The following is an 18,870-nucleotide window of genomic DNA, read 5'->3' on the forward strand; positions in this document are numbered from 1 at the left end:
CGTCCACCCATCCCCGGGGCAGGGGTCGAGAGTGGTCCCCTTTGCTCCCACAGTGTCTGCTTCTGGAGGAAAAAATGGTTCTCATGACCCTTATCGGTAGTATTGCAATACTATTGCTAGTGGTCCCTCTTCCATATAAGGGCAGAAGGCTAGTAGGGATCATGGGTGCCATCTGTGTTCCCAGAGCCAGATGGGCTTTGAGCAGAGGAGGGTGCACCCCTGCCCCTAGACCACCAAGATGATCTATGGTTAAGCCCTAGAGGTGGGTGGGGGGATGTCTTGGTCTGCTTGGGTTGGGGGGGGGAAGGATTGGGAACTGTAGAGAGGAGCTTGCTGCTGTTATCTGGCATGGGGGTTGGGTTTCAACTGTTCTTTGGTTGCGGGAAACGTGTAGGATAGCAAAATGGCTGCCTTACATATGTATGTGTGCCACGTACAGGTACAGGTTGCTATTTTGCAACCCACATGTGTATGTGGTGGGATACACACAATGATGCTTTCCCTGTATATTTTTCCCACGTTTTACATTTCTAGAATTCATCCTTCCCCTACACTTAGATGGCACCTTAATTTACACATGTGGCACTTACCCTTCATATGTTTTACTTGGTGGGTCAGATATGTTAGTTTTCTGTGCACTTCTGTCTTTCTAAATTGGTGGCAAAAATCCCCAATAACCCCATCTTAATTGCTAATAATCTTCTCCATCCAAGGCATAGTTGTGACTGACTCATTATTATCCAATGACTTAAAAGTGCCGGGGTGCAGTGGCATGAATATTTCTCCCCAGTGACATGAATATTTCTCCCCAGTGACAAGTAGGTCTGCAGAAATTTGCCTATCAACCTACAGCTCCTGCTTATAGCTTGGTGACTAAGATGGCAGCTCTTAAGCGCATGCAGAGTTGGGAAACATGCTGACAACAGGCAATGCTAGAATCACCAGTGCTGATACAGGAGCCAGTGGAATCGTTTGAAATACAGGAATGGCTACAAGAAAAAAAAAAGCTGATCTGAAAGCAGTTAGGTCAGAACTTACGATGCTTCCGACTTAATTCAGAGGAGAGATCACCGAATTGGGAAACGGTATTGGGCTCGTATCGAGCAGTAGGCAGAGACTGTTAAAGCATTAGATACTCAAACATTCAAAAGTAAGCAACAGGAATCTTCCCTGATGGAAAAGATAGGCAGCTTAGAAAACCGCAGTAGGTGATCTAATTTGAGGTTTTGAGGAATACCGGAAACCCCTATCAGAATTGTGGGGAGGAGGTGCAGAATACAGCAAGTACATTACTATCAGCCAGTTGACTTAACTACTGTGAAGATAGATCAAGCTCATCGAGCTCTGGGTTGCACCAGAACAAATCTACCCAAGACATGATTGATTGCTTCACTGAATTTAAGAAGAAAGAAGCAATTATGGCAAAAACTAGAGGAACTATGAGATTTATCTGGGACACATACTGTTTGAAATTTATCAAGATATTTCAGGAATGACTCTAAAACGATGAGGAGAACTGAAGCCAGACCCCCTTCAACAGTGATGGGAACCTACATCAAGTTAAAACAGTTGAGGAAGCACAACGGATGCTGTCAGGCTCCCCATCTTCTAAGAATCGAATACCAAGTAAAAATCCAAAGGATCACGTGACTGGCTAGTGACGTTATGGATGTTGATCTTTCTGTCAATATTTTGAAACCTAGTGGATCCCTGATGTACTAGGGGCTGCCTCACACAGCCCATGGATAAAGTGGTAGTTTGCAGAGCAAGGCTGCTGCAACTTAGAGGTATCATTTAATTTGTTTACAATGACATATTTATTAATGTTTTACTGAAGTTATAATTAAGATGAGGCGGGACCTTTGGTTAAGCTTGATTGTGAAGTGCATACAGTGTGTAGCCCCCTATCTCTTACAAGCGAGCTTTGGATTTGGACACTAAGGCACGCAAAACGAGAAGGGGGATGGGGAATAGGGAGACTAGGCTTCTCTCTATGATCTGGCTATTTATTTCTAGATGTGCAATTGCTAAAAGATCTGTGTTTCCTAATGATAAATTTTACTTCAGTTACTACTGATGGCTAATAGACTTCCTTGTAGAAGATACTATAAGCCAAAATATAGAACAGGAAAAGTTCTCTACGATGACGAATCACAGAAGGCAAAAGTAGAGACTAATAGACGATTCACCACTGGAGACGTGAGTCCAACAGTCTTTATTATATCAGAGATAACGACCCGACACAGGCCGTGTTTCGATGCTAAAAAGCATCTGCATCAGGGGTCAATAAATACACCAAGTAATGAATGCAAAACGAAGAGTCCTACTTGTATATGTGTTGTCAACTCACTGATCACGTAGCACCAAACAGAATATGCTGGATACAAACTATCAGAGCAAAACGTGGGATAGTTTGTATCCAGCATATTCTGTTTGGTGCTACGTGATCAGTGAGTTGACAACACATATACAAGTAGGACTCTTCGTTTTGCATTCATTACTTGGTGTATTTATAAGTACATAAGTACATAAGTAGTGCCATACTGGGAAAGACCAAAGGTCCATCTAGCCCAGCATCCTGTCACCGACAGTGGCCAATCCAGGTCAAGGGCACCTGGCACGCTCCCCAAACGTAAAAACATTCCAGACAAGTTATACCTAAAAATGCGGAATTTTTCCAAGTCCATTTAATAGCGGTCTATGGACTTGTCCTTTAGGAATCTATCTAACCCCTTTTTAAACTCCGTCAAGCTAACCGCCCGTACCACGTTCTCTGGCAACGAATTCCAGAGTTTAATTACACGTTGGGTGAAGAAAAATTTTCTCCGATTCGTTTTAAATTTACCACACTGTAGCTTCAACTCATGCCCTCTAGTCCTAGTATTTTTGGATAGCGTGAACAGTCGCTTCACATCCACCCGATCCATTCCACTCATTATTTTATACACTTCTATCATATCTCCCCTCAGCCGTCTCTTCTCCAAGCTGAAAAGCCCTAGCCTTCTCAGCCTCTCTTCATAGGAAAGTCGTCCCATCCCCACTATCATTTTCGTCGCCCTTCGCTGTACCTTTTCCAATTCTACTATATCTTTTTTGAGATACGGAGACCAGTACTGAACACAATACTCCAGGTGCGGTCGCACCATGGAGCGATACAACGGCATTATAACATCCGCACACCTGGACTCCATACCCTTCCTAATAACACCCAACATTCTATTCGCTTTCCTAGCCGCAGCAGCACACTGAGCAGAAGGTTTCAGCGTATCATCGACGACGACACCCAGATCCCTTTCTTGATCCGTAACTCCTAACGCGGAACCTTGCAAGACATAGCTATAATTCGGGTTCCTCTTACCCACATGCATCACTTTGCACTTGTCAACATTGAACTTCATCTGCCACTTGCACGCCCATTCTCCCAGTCTCGCAAGGTCCTCCTGTAATCGTTCACATTCCTCCTGCGACTTGACGACCCTGAATAATTTTGTGTCATCGGCGAATTTAATTACCTCACTAGTTATTCCCATCTCTAGGTCATTTATAAATACATTAAAAAGCAACGGACCCAGCACAGACCCCTGCGGGACCCCACTAACTACCCTCCTCCACTGAGAATACTGGCCACGCAATCCTACTCTCTGCTTCCTATCTTTCAACCAGTTCTTAATCCATAATAATACCCTACCTCCGATTCCATGACTCTGCAATTTCTTCAGGAGTCTTTCGTGCGGCACTTTGTCAAACGCCTTCTGAAAATCCAGATATACAATATCAACCGGCTCCCCATTGTCCACATGTTTGCTTACCCCCTCAAAAAAATGCATTAGATTGGTGAGGCAAGACTTCCCTTCACTAAATCCGTGCTGACTTTGTCTCATCAGTCCATGTTTTTGTATATGCTCTGCTTTTTAGCGTCGAAACACGGCCTGTGTCAGGTCGTTATCTCTGATATAATAAAGACTGTTGGACTCACGTCTCCAGTGGTGAATCTCCGAAGATACTATAAGACAATCAAATGAGTCTTATATTTTATTACTTGCTTTCAAGGTTCTAAATTTATTATTCAAGGATCAGAAAGACTTCAGATGCTTTTTTTGTTGCCAATTATTGCAAACTTAATGCAACATCACTTGGTTTGTTTGCCCTTGTACCGAATGCTCAGATGTTTTGTGTTCGTATTTGGTTGAACTGGTAGCTTCTGAAGAAGCCATAAAAAGGTGAAACAGAGTGGCCCCATTGAGTGAATAACGGCCGGTTCAGAAAGAAGGGGAAGGCAGCCGGTTGGCTTTGATATTATCTAGTATCAGTTTTGCCGCATTAAATAATTAGAACCATTAAAAGAAAAAGAATTTGGACTCAGAGAAGAGGTTTTAGAAAAACTACCTCAGTGTTAAAAAGATAAAATAAGGAAAGGGGGAAGGGTTTTTTTTTTTTAAACTAATGATGTTGCATTAAGTTTGCAATAATTAGCTATATGTTTAATCCCCTGTTAGGCTGGGAATTACTGAGAGAGTAAGTACCTGTGGGGAGTGAGTGGGAGGAAGCCGAACTCATGGAGAGTGGTTTTGAAATAAAATGCAGTGAAATAGTACCCTGGGTCTGGAGAGTGACAGGGGGAGGAGATTGGAAAGAGGTAAAGGTGATAGTTTGCCCTGGGGGGGGGGGGGGTGTCTTTGGTTGCCTGATGGTCCCCTGCCACTGACCTAGAGAAGTACAGGGGAATCCCAAATAGGAGAAGTAAAACCATTGGCTGTAAAGGGGGAGTTGAGGCTCAGAAAAGTGACAACTCTGAAGGAGTAGAGCTATGGGTGGGCAGAGGAGAGACACAACCTGGGAGCGTGGGATCGGAGCCAGGGAGTGCCCATCCCAAGACAAGGGTGGATCCAAAGGAAAGGTCACCCTGGAGCAGAGGTCAGACCACAGGGGGTCTGGACTTGAGAATATGAGAGGAGCACAGTCTTTGAACCACTGTTCTCATGGACAGGAGTCTGTAAAAATTGTATATAGTTCTGCTGTAAAGTGCCTGTAAATATAGGAGGTCTCCTGGGGAATACCAGAAGGATTGTGATCTTAAAAGACTTGCATTTAATGTAGGAGAGTTGAAATGGATTGATAATCCTGCTGTTTGCAGAGTTGAAGAATAAGCAGTTTGAGTTTGCATGAGCTGCTGACTCCAGTGTGTTCATTGGATTTGAGAGAATATAAATGTCTACCATGCCTGCCAATTTTACAGTCAGTCTTATTCCCTATAGTTTTATTTGGAGTTTGCGTATTTTGGCTTTCCTTTGGGAGAAGCGGATAATCCTTCCTGCTAACACTTCTTTCCCCATATGCAGGCACCGAGCGCCAAGCAAGTGAGGGATCAACAGAGACTGCCCTCGGGAGACTCTAACTGGGTCGCATCCTGAATCCAGGAGCGCCCAGATCAGGGGTATTACATAAGAAACAATTTGCAACAACAACAAAAAGAATCTCTGTCCATTTCCTCCTTGAATAATAAATTTAGAACCTTGAAAGCAAGTATTAAAATATAAGACTCATTTGATTGACTTATGGTAAATTTTATGTCACCCATTTAGATTAAATTGAATGCCATGACATCCAAATTTAGGCACTGAAAAAAAAATCACTCCACTTTGGGCAATGTTCACAGAATAGTGAATGGCGCCGGGAAGCTGGGCGCAAGAATTTACACCAGTTGAAACCTGATGTAAATCCTCGGTCATAAATTAGGCACAGATCCCCCAAATTCTATAATATTGCGCATAGATTTCGCGAGCGCTCCCCTTTTCATTTACGTGTTATGTAACCAGGTGCCTCTCTTGTGCAGCCAAGGATAGAACAATCTCCTCCAGCCACAGGCTCCCGGCACAATGAAGAAATAGATGTCCACCAGTAACTTCAATCTTAAGGACTTTTATTCCATGCAGGTTTCTAGTACACAGTTCCAACAGCAGCATAGCACATACCAGGATTCAATACAAGCTTACAGGCTCCAGTCTGGGCTCTTTATCCAGTGCACAATAAACAGTAATTCAATTCCCCAGACAAACAGTTCTTTCAGTTCATCATCACAGTTCAGTCACCAAGCAGCAGTTTCTACCTTCTATCCTCTTTACCTACAGGAGAGTTCAATATTTTAGGGACTCCTTCTACCCAAGGGTTTTCCCCTGCATCAGCTTCACAGTGAATTCAATACTTTTGGGACTTCCTCTCACCCAAGGAATTTCAGCCTGCAAATACTTTAGGGACCTCCCTGCCCAAGGGTTTTCAGCCTGCAACTGCTTCTCTCCTTCTGAACTGAACTGGACTCCTGGGACTCCTTCCCACCTGCCTAATCAATCCCTGGCTTCAGCTACCACCACCAATCATTCTCCTTCCATTAGCTTCCTCACACCCAAACCAGCTGAGTTAAGCATTAGACTAATGAGACCAATGATGAGCTCCTGCACACAGGGTTTCCTAACTCTCTTTCCGCCTAGTGGCAGCCACTCTACACAACCTGCCAGCTTACACCCATGTCTTCCCTGATTGCAGCTAGGAGTCCAGTCCGGGTTCTTCATCTCCCCCTCTGGCTCCTTGCCTGCAATGCCTTCTGGGATTTGTATTTCAGACTGAAACTGCCTTAACCCAACTATCCTGGAGGTGACTTTATCCCAGTTAAAAGAGTTGCAGGTGCATTTTTATAGAACAGCGTGTAGCAGATCCAAATCATTGCAATTAACACCAGTTAGTGATAGCGGCCAATTATTGGCGCTAATTGACTTGTTAATTAAATTGCGCATGCAAATTGGGCATGGGCCCAAATTTGCATGCACAATTTTTAGTGCCATATTAGTAACATAATAACATAGAAGACGGCACATAAAGACCTGTACGGTCCATCCAGTCCGCCCAACAAGGTAAACTCATTGTATGTGATACTTTATATGTTTTTGATTTGTCCTCACCATTTTCAGGGCACAGATCAAAGTGTGCCCAGCACTGGCTTTGCTTCCCAATTACTAGTGTTGCCATCTAGGGCTAAATACACCTATTAAGCGCCCGCTTCTATTTAAAGAGGCAGACCGCCTAAATATTGATGTAGGTTTTTTTTTTTTTACAAGAAACACACCTGTTACCAAGACATGAGCACCTTCTGACATAAGAAATATAAACTAGGCTCTAACACACTGCAAAGTAAGACCAAGGGGGTGGGGATATTTTTCTCACAATCACACCTGTGGCAAACCCAGAAGATGATTCGGTAGGTATATTTTTCTTATAGTGGAATTAAAACATTAGTCATGTACCTTCCTAAATATGTATGCCCCAAATAACAAACAGAGTGAATTCCTGGGTGATAAAGCGTGGCACAGGACTCTTATTGGTAGGAGGAAATATCAACGTGATTTTAAATCCCTCTTCAGATAACTCAGCTGTATCAGTGATGTATGTGAAGCCAAGTAGAACTCAATTAGTGGGGGAAGTGACGTCATCTCATGGGATGGCTGCTTAAGCTCCTGGCTTCTCCAGGCTTAAAGAAAGAAATGTAGAAATTAGCTAATTATATTTTTATAGTAGATAAATTGCTATTAGCAGCACATTGGAAGCAGGCAGCTATACCTCCTCGTGTTCCTTTTCTTGAGTTTTTTTGTATTTCTGGAACGCCAACTCTTTAGCCTTTATTTTCTCAGCCACTTGCTTGGAGAACCATATCGGTTTCCTTTTTCTCTTGCTTTTATTTACTTTCCTTACATAAAGGTTCGTGGCCTTATTTATAGCTTCGTTCAGCCTTGACCACTGTCCTTCCACTTCTTGTACTTCCTCCCAGCCCATCATCTCCTTCCTCAGGTATTCCCCCATTTTAGTAAACTCAGCACGCTTGAAATGCAGAACTTTGAGTTTTGAGTGGCCGCCCTCCACTACAGCTGTCATCAAACCAAACCGTTTGATGGTCACTGTTGCCCAGGTGGGCACCCACTCGGACATTTGACACACTATCCCCATTTGTGAGCACCAGATCCAGCGTCGCTCCCTCCCTCGTGGGTTTCGTCACCATTTGTCTGAGCAAAACACTTTGGAAAGCATCCACGATCTCTCTACTTCTCTCCGATTCCGCCGATGGAACCTTCCAATCTACATCTGGCAGATTGAAATCTCCCAGCAACAGCACCTCTCTCTTCTTTCCCAACTTTTGAATATCCGCGATCAGATCCCTATCTAGTTCCTCCAGTTGTGTCGGGGGTCTGTAGACAACACCCACGTGGACTGAGGTTCTATCATATTCATTGCTGTTAGGTTAATTGAAATAAGTGATGCAAGTTATGTTATATTTTTACATAAAGTAATGTGTTCACCATGTTAGTCCACTTGAATTATTGGAAATATATTTTTATGAATTACTACGTTTAAAGTTGTTAAATAGTAATTTGATGAATAGTTGTACATAAGGATTGATTTGCATCCCTTTGAATCACAATGTGTGATAAAGTAGGTTATACCTTTTTTTAATAACATTAAATTAAAGATGGTATTTTTATCCTTTCCTGACATAACAAATGTCAGTTAATCTAGCTGATAATTTCTCCAATTCTAGATTTGGTTCAAGACTGGTCTAATGACAATGCTCCTGATATCTTCTCATTTGTTCCATACACATGGAATTTAAAAATCATGTTTTATCAGTTTGAAATGATTTGGGCAGCAAATCAACATAACTGGATTGACTGTTCGACAAAGCAACAAGAAAATGGTGAGTATTTTCTCTGTTTCATGAAGGGATGGTTTTATGATGTCATTAGCAATGAATACACCTAGGTTTCAAGGTATATATTTCCAAGCACTTTAAGTACTGTGGGAGGATAGTCAAAATATGTAATAGTAGTTTTGCTTGTTGAAATTAAATTTAGGCACACTTTTTGAGTTGGATTTTATATTTTACATCTCCCTTCTTCAGCATTGAAAATTGGTATACTTTTTCTCCCCCCCCCCCCCCCCATTCTCAGCAGTCACACACCCCCTCTTTCTCAGTAGCCCTAATCATTTCCACACACTGTAAGGGGGTTGATGGAAATGAACTTTCTCATACATTTTCCTGATGCCACTGCACTTATCCTTGTCCATAGCCTGACTGACCCCAGCAATTTTCCCTCTGCTTCCTGATTCCAGCATAGTTTCCTTCCTTCACTTCACCTTCTCAGGGACTGTCCTTCTATGTTAAATTGTACAGCGCTGCGTAACCCTAGTAGCGCTTTAGAAATGTCAAGTAGTAGTAGTGGACCCTGCTGTGAGCAAGTAGTTGAGTGAAGCTCTGACTGACCTGCTGCATCTGCCTCTGCTGGAGCTGCAGCCACAGACTACTGGGCTGAGAGCCAGGGAAGCCAGTGTTCAAATGCTCCTCCTGATCCTGGGCAAGTCACTTTAACCCTGAATTGCCTCAGGGTTAAACTTAAATTGTGAGCCCTCCTGGAACAGGGAGATACCTAGGGTGCCTTCATGTAACTCACCTTGAACGGCTACTGAAAAGGCGCGAGTTAAATCCAAAATATTCATTGCTGCTGGATAATCACCAGCCATCAAGAGAGTACATAAAGCAACGGTGCATTAAAACAGGAAGACAAGTCAACAAGAATATTAGTATTAAAAATGCAGCATGTCTGCATCTTTTCTCGTACTCCTAAGCCTCTGTTGAAACACTGCCATGTCTGTCAGTGTTTGTGCAGTTCAGGACCAAATATGATGACAGAATATAGTCTAAAGAAAAAGAACTGTAATTTTTTGTTTGATTTTTTTTTCTGTTTTCTAGTGTATTTGGCAGCCTGTGGAGAGACACTGAATATTGATTTCTCTTTGCCGTTCACTGACTTTGTCCCAAGTACATTGAGTACCAGGTTCGCTTTAAGGGTATGTGTTGTCTTGTGTGCAAAAATTACTGTCCAAGTAATAAGGAGCTGATCTAAATCAATAAATGATATAGTTTTTTTTTTTTGTTTTTTTGTTAACCAAAGGTTTATATGGTACTCTTTCTCAAGCTAGAAATGAAATGAATAAGTGGTATTTGGTTTTATATATTGTTTTAACATCTTATTCCAATCCTAATAATTTAGAAAAGTCCAGCTGCATTAAGAACTCAGTTGTACACCTGTAATTGCACTTTACTGTTGGAATGTAACCTTTTCAAAGCTGTTAACTGAATTTTTAACTTCTTTTGAACATAAGCATTGCCATTCTGAGACAGAACAAAGATCTATCAAGCCCCCAGTATCCTGTTTTCAGCAGTGGCCGAACCAGGTCATAAGTACCTGGCAAGGCCCCAAAACAGTACAACACATTTTATGCTGCTTATTCTAGAAATAAGCAGTGGATTTTCCCCAAGTCCATCTTAATAATGGCTTATAGACTTTTCTTTTAGGAACATAAGGATAGCCGTACTGGGTCTGACCAATGGTCGATCTAGCCTAGCATCCTGTTTCCAACATTGGCCCATCCAGGTCACAAGTACCTGGCAGAAACCCAATTAGTAGCAATTTTCCATGCTACCAATCCCAGGTCAAGTAGTGGCTTCCCCATGTCCCATCTCAATAACAGGCTATGGACGTTTTCTCCAGGAACTTGTCCATACCTTTTTTAAACCCAAATACATTAACTACCGTTACCACATCCTCTGGCAGCGAGTTCCAGAGCTTAACTATTCTTTGAGTGAAAAAAATATTTCCTCCTATTTGTTTTAAAAGTATTTCCTTGTAATTTCATTGAGTGTCCCCTGGTCTTTGTACTTTTTGAAAATGAAAAATCGATTCACTTTTACCCATTCAACACCACTCAGGATTTTATAGATCTGAATCATATCCCCCCTCAGCCGTCCCTTTTCCAAGCTGAAGAGCCCTAACCTCTTTAGCCTTTCCTCATACAGGAGGTGTTCCTTCCCCTTTATCATTTTGGTCGCTCTTCTTTGAACCTTTTCTAATTCCGCTGTATCTTTTTTGAGATTCAGTGACCAGAATTGAACGCAGTACTCAAGGTGAGGTCGCACCACGGAGTGATACAGAGGCATTATAATATTCTTTGTCTTATTTACATCCCTTTTCTTATAATTCCTAGTATCTTGTTTGCTTTTTTGGCTGCCACCACACACTTGGCAGAAGATTTCAGTGTATTGACTACAATGACACCTAGATCTTTTTCTTGAGTTCAGACTCCTAAGGTAGACCCTAGCATCAGATAACTATGATTCTTATTATTATTCCCATTGTGCATCACTTTTCATTTCTCCACATTAAATGTCATCTGCCATTTGGATTCTCAGTCTTCCAGTTTCTTAAGCTAACATACATAAGTATTGCCATACTGGGAAAGACCAAAGGTCCATGAAGCCCAGCATCCTGTTTCCAACAGTGGCCAATCCAGGTCACAAATACCTGGCAAGATCCCCAAAAAGTACAAAACATTTTATACTGCTTATCCCAGAAATAGTGGATTTTCCCCAAGTCCATTTAATAATGGTCTGTGGACTTTTCCTTTAGGAAGCTGTCCAAACCGTTTTTAAACTCCGCTAAGCTAACTGCCTTTACCACATTCTCTGACAACGAATTCCAGAATTTAATTACACGTTGAGTAATTCATCACATGCCCCCTAGTCCTAGTATTTTTGGAAAGCGTAAACAGATGCTTCACGTCTACCCATTCAACTCCACTCATTATTTTATAGACCTCTATCATATCTCCCCTCAGCTGCCTTTTCTCCAAGCTGAAGAGCCCTAGCCGCTTTAGCCTTTCTTCATAGGGAAGTCGTCCCATCCTCTTTATCATTTTTGTCGCCCTTCTCTGCACCTTTTCTAATTCCACTATATCTTTTTTGAGATGTGGCGACCACAATTGAACACAATATTCGAGGTGCGGTCGCACCATGGAGCGATACAAAGGCATTATAACATCCTCATTTTTGTTTTCCATTCCTTTCCTAATAATTCCTAACATTCTATTTGCTTTCTTAGCTGCAGCAGCACACTGAGCAGAAGGTTTCAACGTATCATCAACGACGACACCTAGATCCCTTTCTTGGTCTGTGACTCTTAACGTGGAACCTTGCATGACGTAGCTATAATTCAGGTTCCTCTTTTGCACTTTGCACTTGCTCACAATAAATGTCATCTGCCATTTAGACGCCCAGTCTTTCAGTCTCGTAAAGTCCTCTTGTAATTTTTCACAATCCGCATGCATTTTGACAACTTTGAGTAGTTAGTGTCATCTGCAAATTTAATCACCTCATCGTTCCAATTTCCAGATCATTTATAAATATATTAAATAGCACTGGTTCCAGTACAGATCCCTGCAGCACTCCACTATTCACCCTCCTCCATTGAGAACAATGACCACTTGACCACTTAACCCTACCTTCTTTTTCTGTCCAATAACCAATTTTTAATCCACAGAAGGACATTACCTCCTATCCCATGATTTTTTAAAATTTTTCTCAGGAGTCTCTCATGAGGAACTTTTTAAAAAGCTTTCTGAAAATCTAGATACACTACATTAGCCAGCTCATCATTATCCATTTTTATATGTAACTTTTGTAAGTCTAAGTGCTTTGAAAATATGCCTCATTATCTCACAAATCACTCTAATGTATTAAATGCTCTTTATCAGTTAAAATATAAATTTAACAAACTTTCAAGCAAAAAAGCTGGGCAGGAAAATATTTCCAAATCTAGACACTATGCAGAAAGTAATGAAAGTGATAAAATGTTGGCTAACTGTTTAAAATGGAAAAAATTCAAAGTCCAAATTTGAATCTATCTATTAATAAAGTCACCACTTCTTTAAGTGATATTTCCAACGCATTTCATCACTTTTATTCACAACTATATAAATCTGAGTCCTCAAAAAAAATTTAACTAAAATTGAACAATTTCTCATTATATTAGATAGACCTCAGTGTTTCGAGTCTGACAAATTAATTCTACAGAAACGAATTGATGAAAAAGAAATTTTTGATGCTGTTAAAGAACTATAATCTGGAAAAACCCCAGGGCCCGGTGGCATCCCAGTAGATTTTTTTTTTAAATCTGTTTTTATTGTCAACAAATTCAGCAAGCAAAAAAACAATCAAGTATATACATCCAAAATCAGTGAAACATACACAAAAAAACCATTTTTTCATTCATCCCAGATTTCCATTTTTTTCTCCCCAACCTCCCATACCCAACCCCTACCCAAACCCAAGAAAAATACTTCCCCATATTCCATGGGATCTGACACCGCCCACCCACCCCACCTTACCATTACCAACCCCAGGTAACCTGTAAAAACAAAATATTGAATCACGTATCCTGATGAAACTAAAGCTTATACAAGAAACATGAGTAAAATCCAATATAAAAGTCCTAATGTGTTCTGGCAGAATACACAAAACAAAGAAAGCAAAGAACAAATGATCCAAACTGACGAAAAGTACATGAAGATCCAGAGCCTGCAGAAGCAGTTACCTAAGTTCCCACATCGGCTGGGAGTTTGAAATAAAAGTTTTCACTGCCTCCACAGAGGTGAAGAAATGGGTTTGACCATCATATGGAATCCGAAGTCACGCTGGGTAAAGTAAGGCACACAAAATCTTCTGAACATAAAGCTCACTATATAGGAGAGCAAAATCTTTTTGCTGAGTGCACACTTCAGCAGTATATTCTGGGGAGCACAAGACTTTCCGAAACATTGCCCATTATGCAAGGCTTGCAGGATGGCTTGCAAAGCTTGCAGAATAGCTCGCTTGTACACCAGATTCAAAACATGAAAAACAACCACCCTAGGATGTGCATGACCACTTGTCCCAGAGCCTAGCTGACTGACCCATTCAATTTTAAAAGAATCCTCAAGAGATGCAAAGTGCAGAGACTAGGGTGGCCAAGTCTCTAGGGTTACACCAAATCTTCACTCTTCAGGAACTCATAAAGGCACACTAGGCTCTGCCCTCCATATCGTCTACGTTGTGTTCCATCTGCTGAATGATGAGGTGTAGCTGATCCATATCGCGTGATGCACTCTAAGCCCCAGTTTCCAGTGCTCACATGTGATGTGGCTGCGCATGAAACTCCAAATCCCTATTATCCAGCCTCAGTTCTGTCATGTAGTTGCTGTAGGTTGGCATCCACTGCAGCCCCCACTTCTGACACAATCTTCTTAGACCATTCAGAACATTAAGAAGGACTCGGTGGGGCCGATCGAGCAAGCATCTTGATTTCTCCGGAGCCCTGTGGGTCAATCTCGGTGCCATTGCAAAAGCAGAATCCTGAAAACCTTCACTACTCTAAGCCAACAAGCACAACAAAAGGGAAGGAACCTTTATTGCAAGAAAAATATGCAGGATATGTGTCTATGTGGTAGGGAGACTCCCAGTAGAGTTTTATAAAAATTTGAAAACAAACATCTTGTCATTTATTCCCTCTTCAATTATTTAAACCCTGATACTGTCATGAGATAATCACTGTCATTTCCAAACCAAAAAAGGAATCCCCTTCCAGTGCAAAATTATAGATCTATATTACTCCTTAATGTTGATTATAAATCTATGCAAAAAATTATCTAAAAATTACAAAAAAATAATGAATAAAGTCATTCACTCTAATCAAGTAGGCTTTAAGCCTGGTCGCTATACGATCCTTAAGAAAAATGTTCAAGCTAGATATATTTAAGAAATATATTGTGTGAAACTGGCTCTTTTGTTTGCAGGGAGAAGATGTTGATCTTCATTTGCTTCTGCCTGATTGCCATCCTAGCAAATATTCACTCCTCACACTGGTCAAAGATTGTCAACCCAACAAAATTATTCCTGAGACTTGTCTTTCAGCAGAGAGTCAAAATGGCCAAAGAACCTGCAAGCCAAAATGGAGAAACCTTACAAAAGCAGGGTAAGTATGTCTTACCTGTGGAGGAGTAGCCTAGTGGTTAGTGCAGCAGACTTTGATCCTAGGGAACTGAGTTTTATTCCCACTGCAGCTTCTTGTGACTCTGGGCAAGTCACTTAACCCTCCATTGCCCCTGGTACAAAATAAGTACCTGAATATATGAAACCGCTTTGAATGTAGTTGCAAAAACCTCAGAAAGGTGGTATACCAAGTCCCATTTCCCTTTCCCCCTTTCCCTTATGACATCACAATATCTCAGAAGTGAGCCAAGTATCAGGCAATCAAGCCATTGTGACATCACTGATGAGGTTGGCTCAGGTACTGGTGGAATGAGGCATTATGACATCACATCACAGTATCACCTCCAGTGGAGGGAGTAGCCTAGTTGTTAGTGTAGTGGACTTTGATCCTGGGGAACTGAGTCTGATTCCCACTGCAGCTCCTTGTGACTCTGGGCAAGTCACTTAACCCTCCATTGCCCCTGGTACAAAATAAGTACCTGAATATATGTAAACCGCTTTGAATGTAGTTGCAAAAACCTCAGAAAGGTGGGTATGTCAAGGCCCAGTTCCCTTTCCCTTTCCCTTTTATAACACTAAAAAGTGCACAGGGGACAGAAATGGGTTTAACAAAATGGATGTAAACTTCAAAAAGAGTTCTTTGTGGAAAAAATATTTTAAGAGGTATAAATGTAACTGCATGTACATATATATTTGTTACTTGCTATAGAATTGAAAACTGTAACTAGGATTGTCACTGTGTGCTGCATTTTGGGGGATCCTTTTTTGGATTCCTTGCCTGTTGGAAAAGCTTACGCTTCAGCGTGCTTTGCAGGTGGTGGTGTTGGGACTACAGCCAATGGGCAACACCTAGAGTTTCTTAAGCTGTCAGGATATGTTTTGATAGGGATATAAGGGGAGCAGCAGAGACGGCCACGACTGTGGGTTCCTCCACCTTCTGTGGTCGTTCCTTGTATTGCATTCTTAAACCTTGACAGTTGTAAGGCAGCCAATCTGATTATTCCCTTTTTTTTTTTTTTGTTGAAGGTAGTCTCTAGCTAGGGAGGTCCCATTTGTGAGAAAATATCCTGCTTATCTTTGGAGAAACTACTTACCTAGAGGATGTGTTCTCTGAGGACATCAGGATACTTTCCCTCCTCCCCTTGGAGTTGAATTCTGTTTGATAGATATTTGACTGGCTGGGTTTCATGCAACAGTGGCGGGTAGGAAGGTACAACCTGTGTTGAACTCTCTCAAAAGTTTTATTGATGCCACTCATGTGAGGGTCTGTATCCTGCTGTCCTCAGAGAACATCTTCTACAGGTAAGTAACTTTGTTTAATGGAGTTTGCTATAACAGTTTTCCATTATGGGTGAACTTTGAAGAATCCTGCATTACTTACAGTGGTGGAAATAAGTATTTGATCCCTTGCTGATTTTGTAAGTTTGCCCACTGACAAAGACATGAGCAGCCCATAATTGAAGGGTAGGTTATTGGTAACAGTGAGAGATAGCACATCACAAATTAAATCCGGAAAATCACATTGTGGAAAGTATATGAATTTATTTGCATTCTGCAGAGGGAAATAAGTATTTGATCCCCCACCAACCAGTAAGAGATCTGGCCCCTACAGACCAGGTAGATGCTCCAAATCAACTCGTTACCTGCATGACAGACAGCTGTCGGCAATGGTCACCTGTATGAAAGACACCTGTCCACAGACTCAGTGAATCAGTCAGACTCTAACCTCTACAAATGGCCAAGAGCAAGGAGCTGTCTAAGGATGTCAGGGACAAGATCATACACCTGCACAAGGCTGGAATGGGCTACAAAACCATCAGTAAGACGCTGGGCGAGAAGGAGACAACTGTTGGTGCCATAGTAAGAAAATGGAAGAAGTACAAAATGACTGTCAATCGACAAAGATCTGGGGCTCCACGCAAAATCTCACCTCGTGGGGTATCCTTGATCATGAGGAAGGTTAGAAATCAGCCTACAACTACAAGGGGGGAACTTGTCAATGATCTCAAGGCAGCTGGGACCACTGTCACCACGAAAACCATTGGTAACACATTACGACATAACGGATTGCAATCCTGCAGTGCCCGCAAGGTCCCCCTGCTCCGGAAGGCACATGTGACGGCCCGTCTGAAGTTTGCCAGTGAACACCTGGATGATGCCGAGAGTGATTGGGAGAAGGTGCTGTGGTCAGATGAGACAAAAATTGAGCTCTTTGGCATGAACTCAACTCGCCGTGTTTGGAGGAAGAGAAATACTGCCTATGACCCAAAGAACACCGTCCCCACTGTCAAGCATGGAGGTGGAAATGTTATGTTTTGGGGGTGTTTCTCTGCTAAGGGCACAGGACTACTTCACCGCATCAATGGGAGAATGGATGGGGCCATGTACCGTACAATTCTGAGTGACAACCTCCTTCCCTCCGCCAGGGCCTTAAAAATGGGTCGTGGCTGGGTCTTCCAGCACGACAATGACCCAAAACATACAGCCAAGGCAACAAAGGAGTGGCTCAGGAAGAAGCACATTAGGGTCATGGAGTGGCCTAGCCAGTCACCAGACCTTAATCCCATTGAAAACTTATGGAGGGAGCTGAAGCTGCGAGTTGCCAAGCGACAGCCCAGAACTCTTAATGATTTAGAGATGATCTGCAAAGAGGAGTGGACCAAAATTCCTCCTGACATGTGTGCAAACCTCATCATCAACTACAGAAGACGTCTGACCGCTGTGCTTGCCAACAAGGGTTTTGCCACCAAGTATTAGGTCTTGTTTGCCAGAGGGATTAAATACTTATTTCCCTCTGCAGAATGCAAATAAATTCATATACTTTCCACAATGTGATTTTCCGGATTTAATTTGTGATGTGCTATCTCTCACTGTTACCAATAACCTACCCTTCAATTATGGGCTGCTCATGTCTTTGTCAGTGGGCAAACTTACAAAATCAGCAAGGGATCAAATACTTATTTCCACCACTGTATAACTTTCATGGTTACTTTTAATCATCGTGCATTGCAGCCATTTACCAAAAGGAAATCTTGCTTGTTGTTCTCCCTTGAAAATTAGCAAGTGTAAAGTATGTGGGTTAAAAGCCCGTGCATACCATACGCTGCGTATTAAATAAGTGGTAGTAGTATTTTGCCAAGTGAGGGCAAAACAGAATTCATAGATTAAAAAATTTAATGTCTATTTTATACTTGAGCTAAAAATGTCCATAGGAATGAATGATTCTTTTTGACGTGACTGATGAGTATGTGTTATAGAACCTGCACATAAGTTTAGTTGGGCAGAAAAGGGGTTTATTTATTAAGCCATTATACCTGGGTAAATAGCTTTGGAAGTGGTCTTTATAAATATATCTGTTTACATTTGTCTTAACCCAATTTTATTTTATTTTTTTTGGCAAAGACATGATTGGGTGGAGTGCTGGACTGTTCCAAGTGTAACACTAATAATTGACTATAGCTGGCATCCAATTTATCCTCAGAAGGCAGATGAACAGCTGAAACAATCATGTGAGTCTTTCTTTATATTTGCCGATAGGCTTTCCAGTGTCCTCGTAAGTGTTCTGTTTGTAGTGTCTCAAAATAATTATGGTACTTAGTTGTGTTGAAGTACCATGAGCTAGTTCACTTCTGTTAACACAGACCAAAAAAAACCTATCATTTACAACTTGCTTGATATTTATTATTTCTCTGTATCTTTAATGGGAACCATACTGCTGGTTTTCTAAATGAATGATATATGCAAACAGAAAACCTGTGATTATCAGAACATTGTGAGGTGTTTGCCACCTTAAGGTATGTTTATTTGAATTATGTTTTCAATGACTAATCTATGGCCAGATATACTAAGCATTTTTCACAGACACAAAATGAGAAATATCCTTTATTAGCGCTTCCCAAGTCTATCCTGGGAACCCCTCAGTGATGGTGGTTTTCACAGTTCCCATAATAAATAGGTGTGAAACCAGT

The 18,870-nt window shown here is 41.6% G+C and overlaps 1 protein-coding gene across 1 annotated transcript in view; it reads left to right on the forward strand.

Moving 5' to 3' along the window:
• KIAA1109 (KIAA1109 ortholog) overlaps positions 1-18,870 on the forward strand; it is a 452,391-nt gene that overhangs the window by 89,134 nt on the left and 344,387 nt on the right. The window contains 4 exon segments of the mRNA XM_030191772.1: positions 8,582-8,737; positions 9,791-9,888; positions 14,707-14,885; positions 18,305-18,411. Of these exon segments, the coding sequence (XP_030047632.1) occupies positions 8,582-8,737; positions 9,791-9,888; positions 14,707-14,885; positions 18,305-18,411 (540 nt within the window).

This window comes from Microcaecilia unicolor, chromosome 2, assembly GCF_901765095.1.
Source record: "Microcaecilia unicolor chromosome 2, aMicUni1.1, whole genome shotgun sequence".
In the NCBI taxonomy this organism is placed as follows: domain Eukaryota; kingdom Metazoa; phylum Chordata; class Amphibia; order Gymnophiona; family Siphonopidae; genus Microcaecilia; species Microcaecilia unicolor.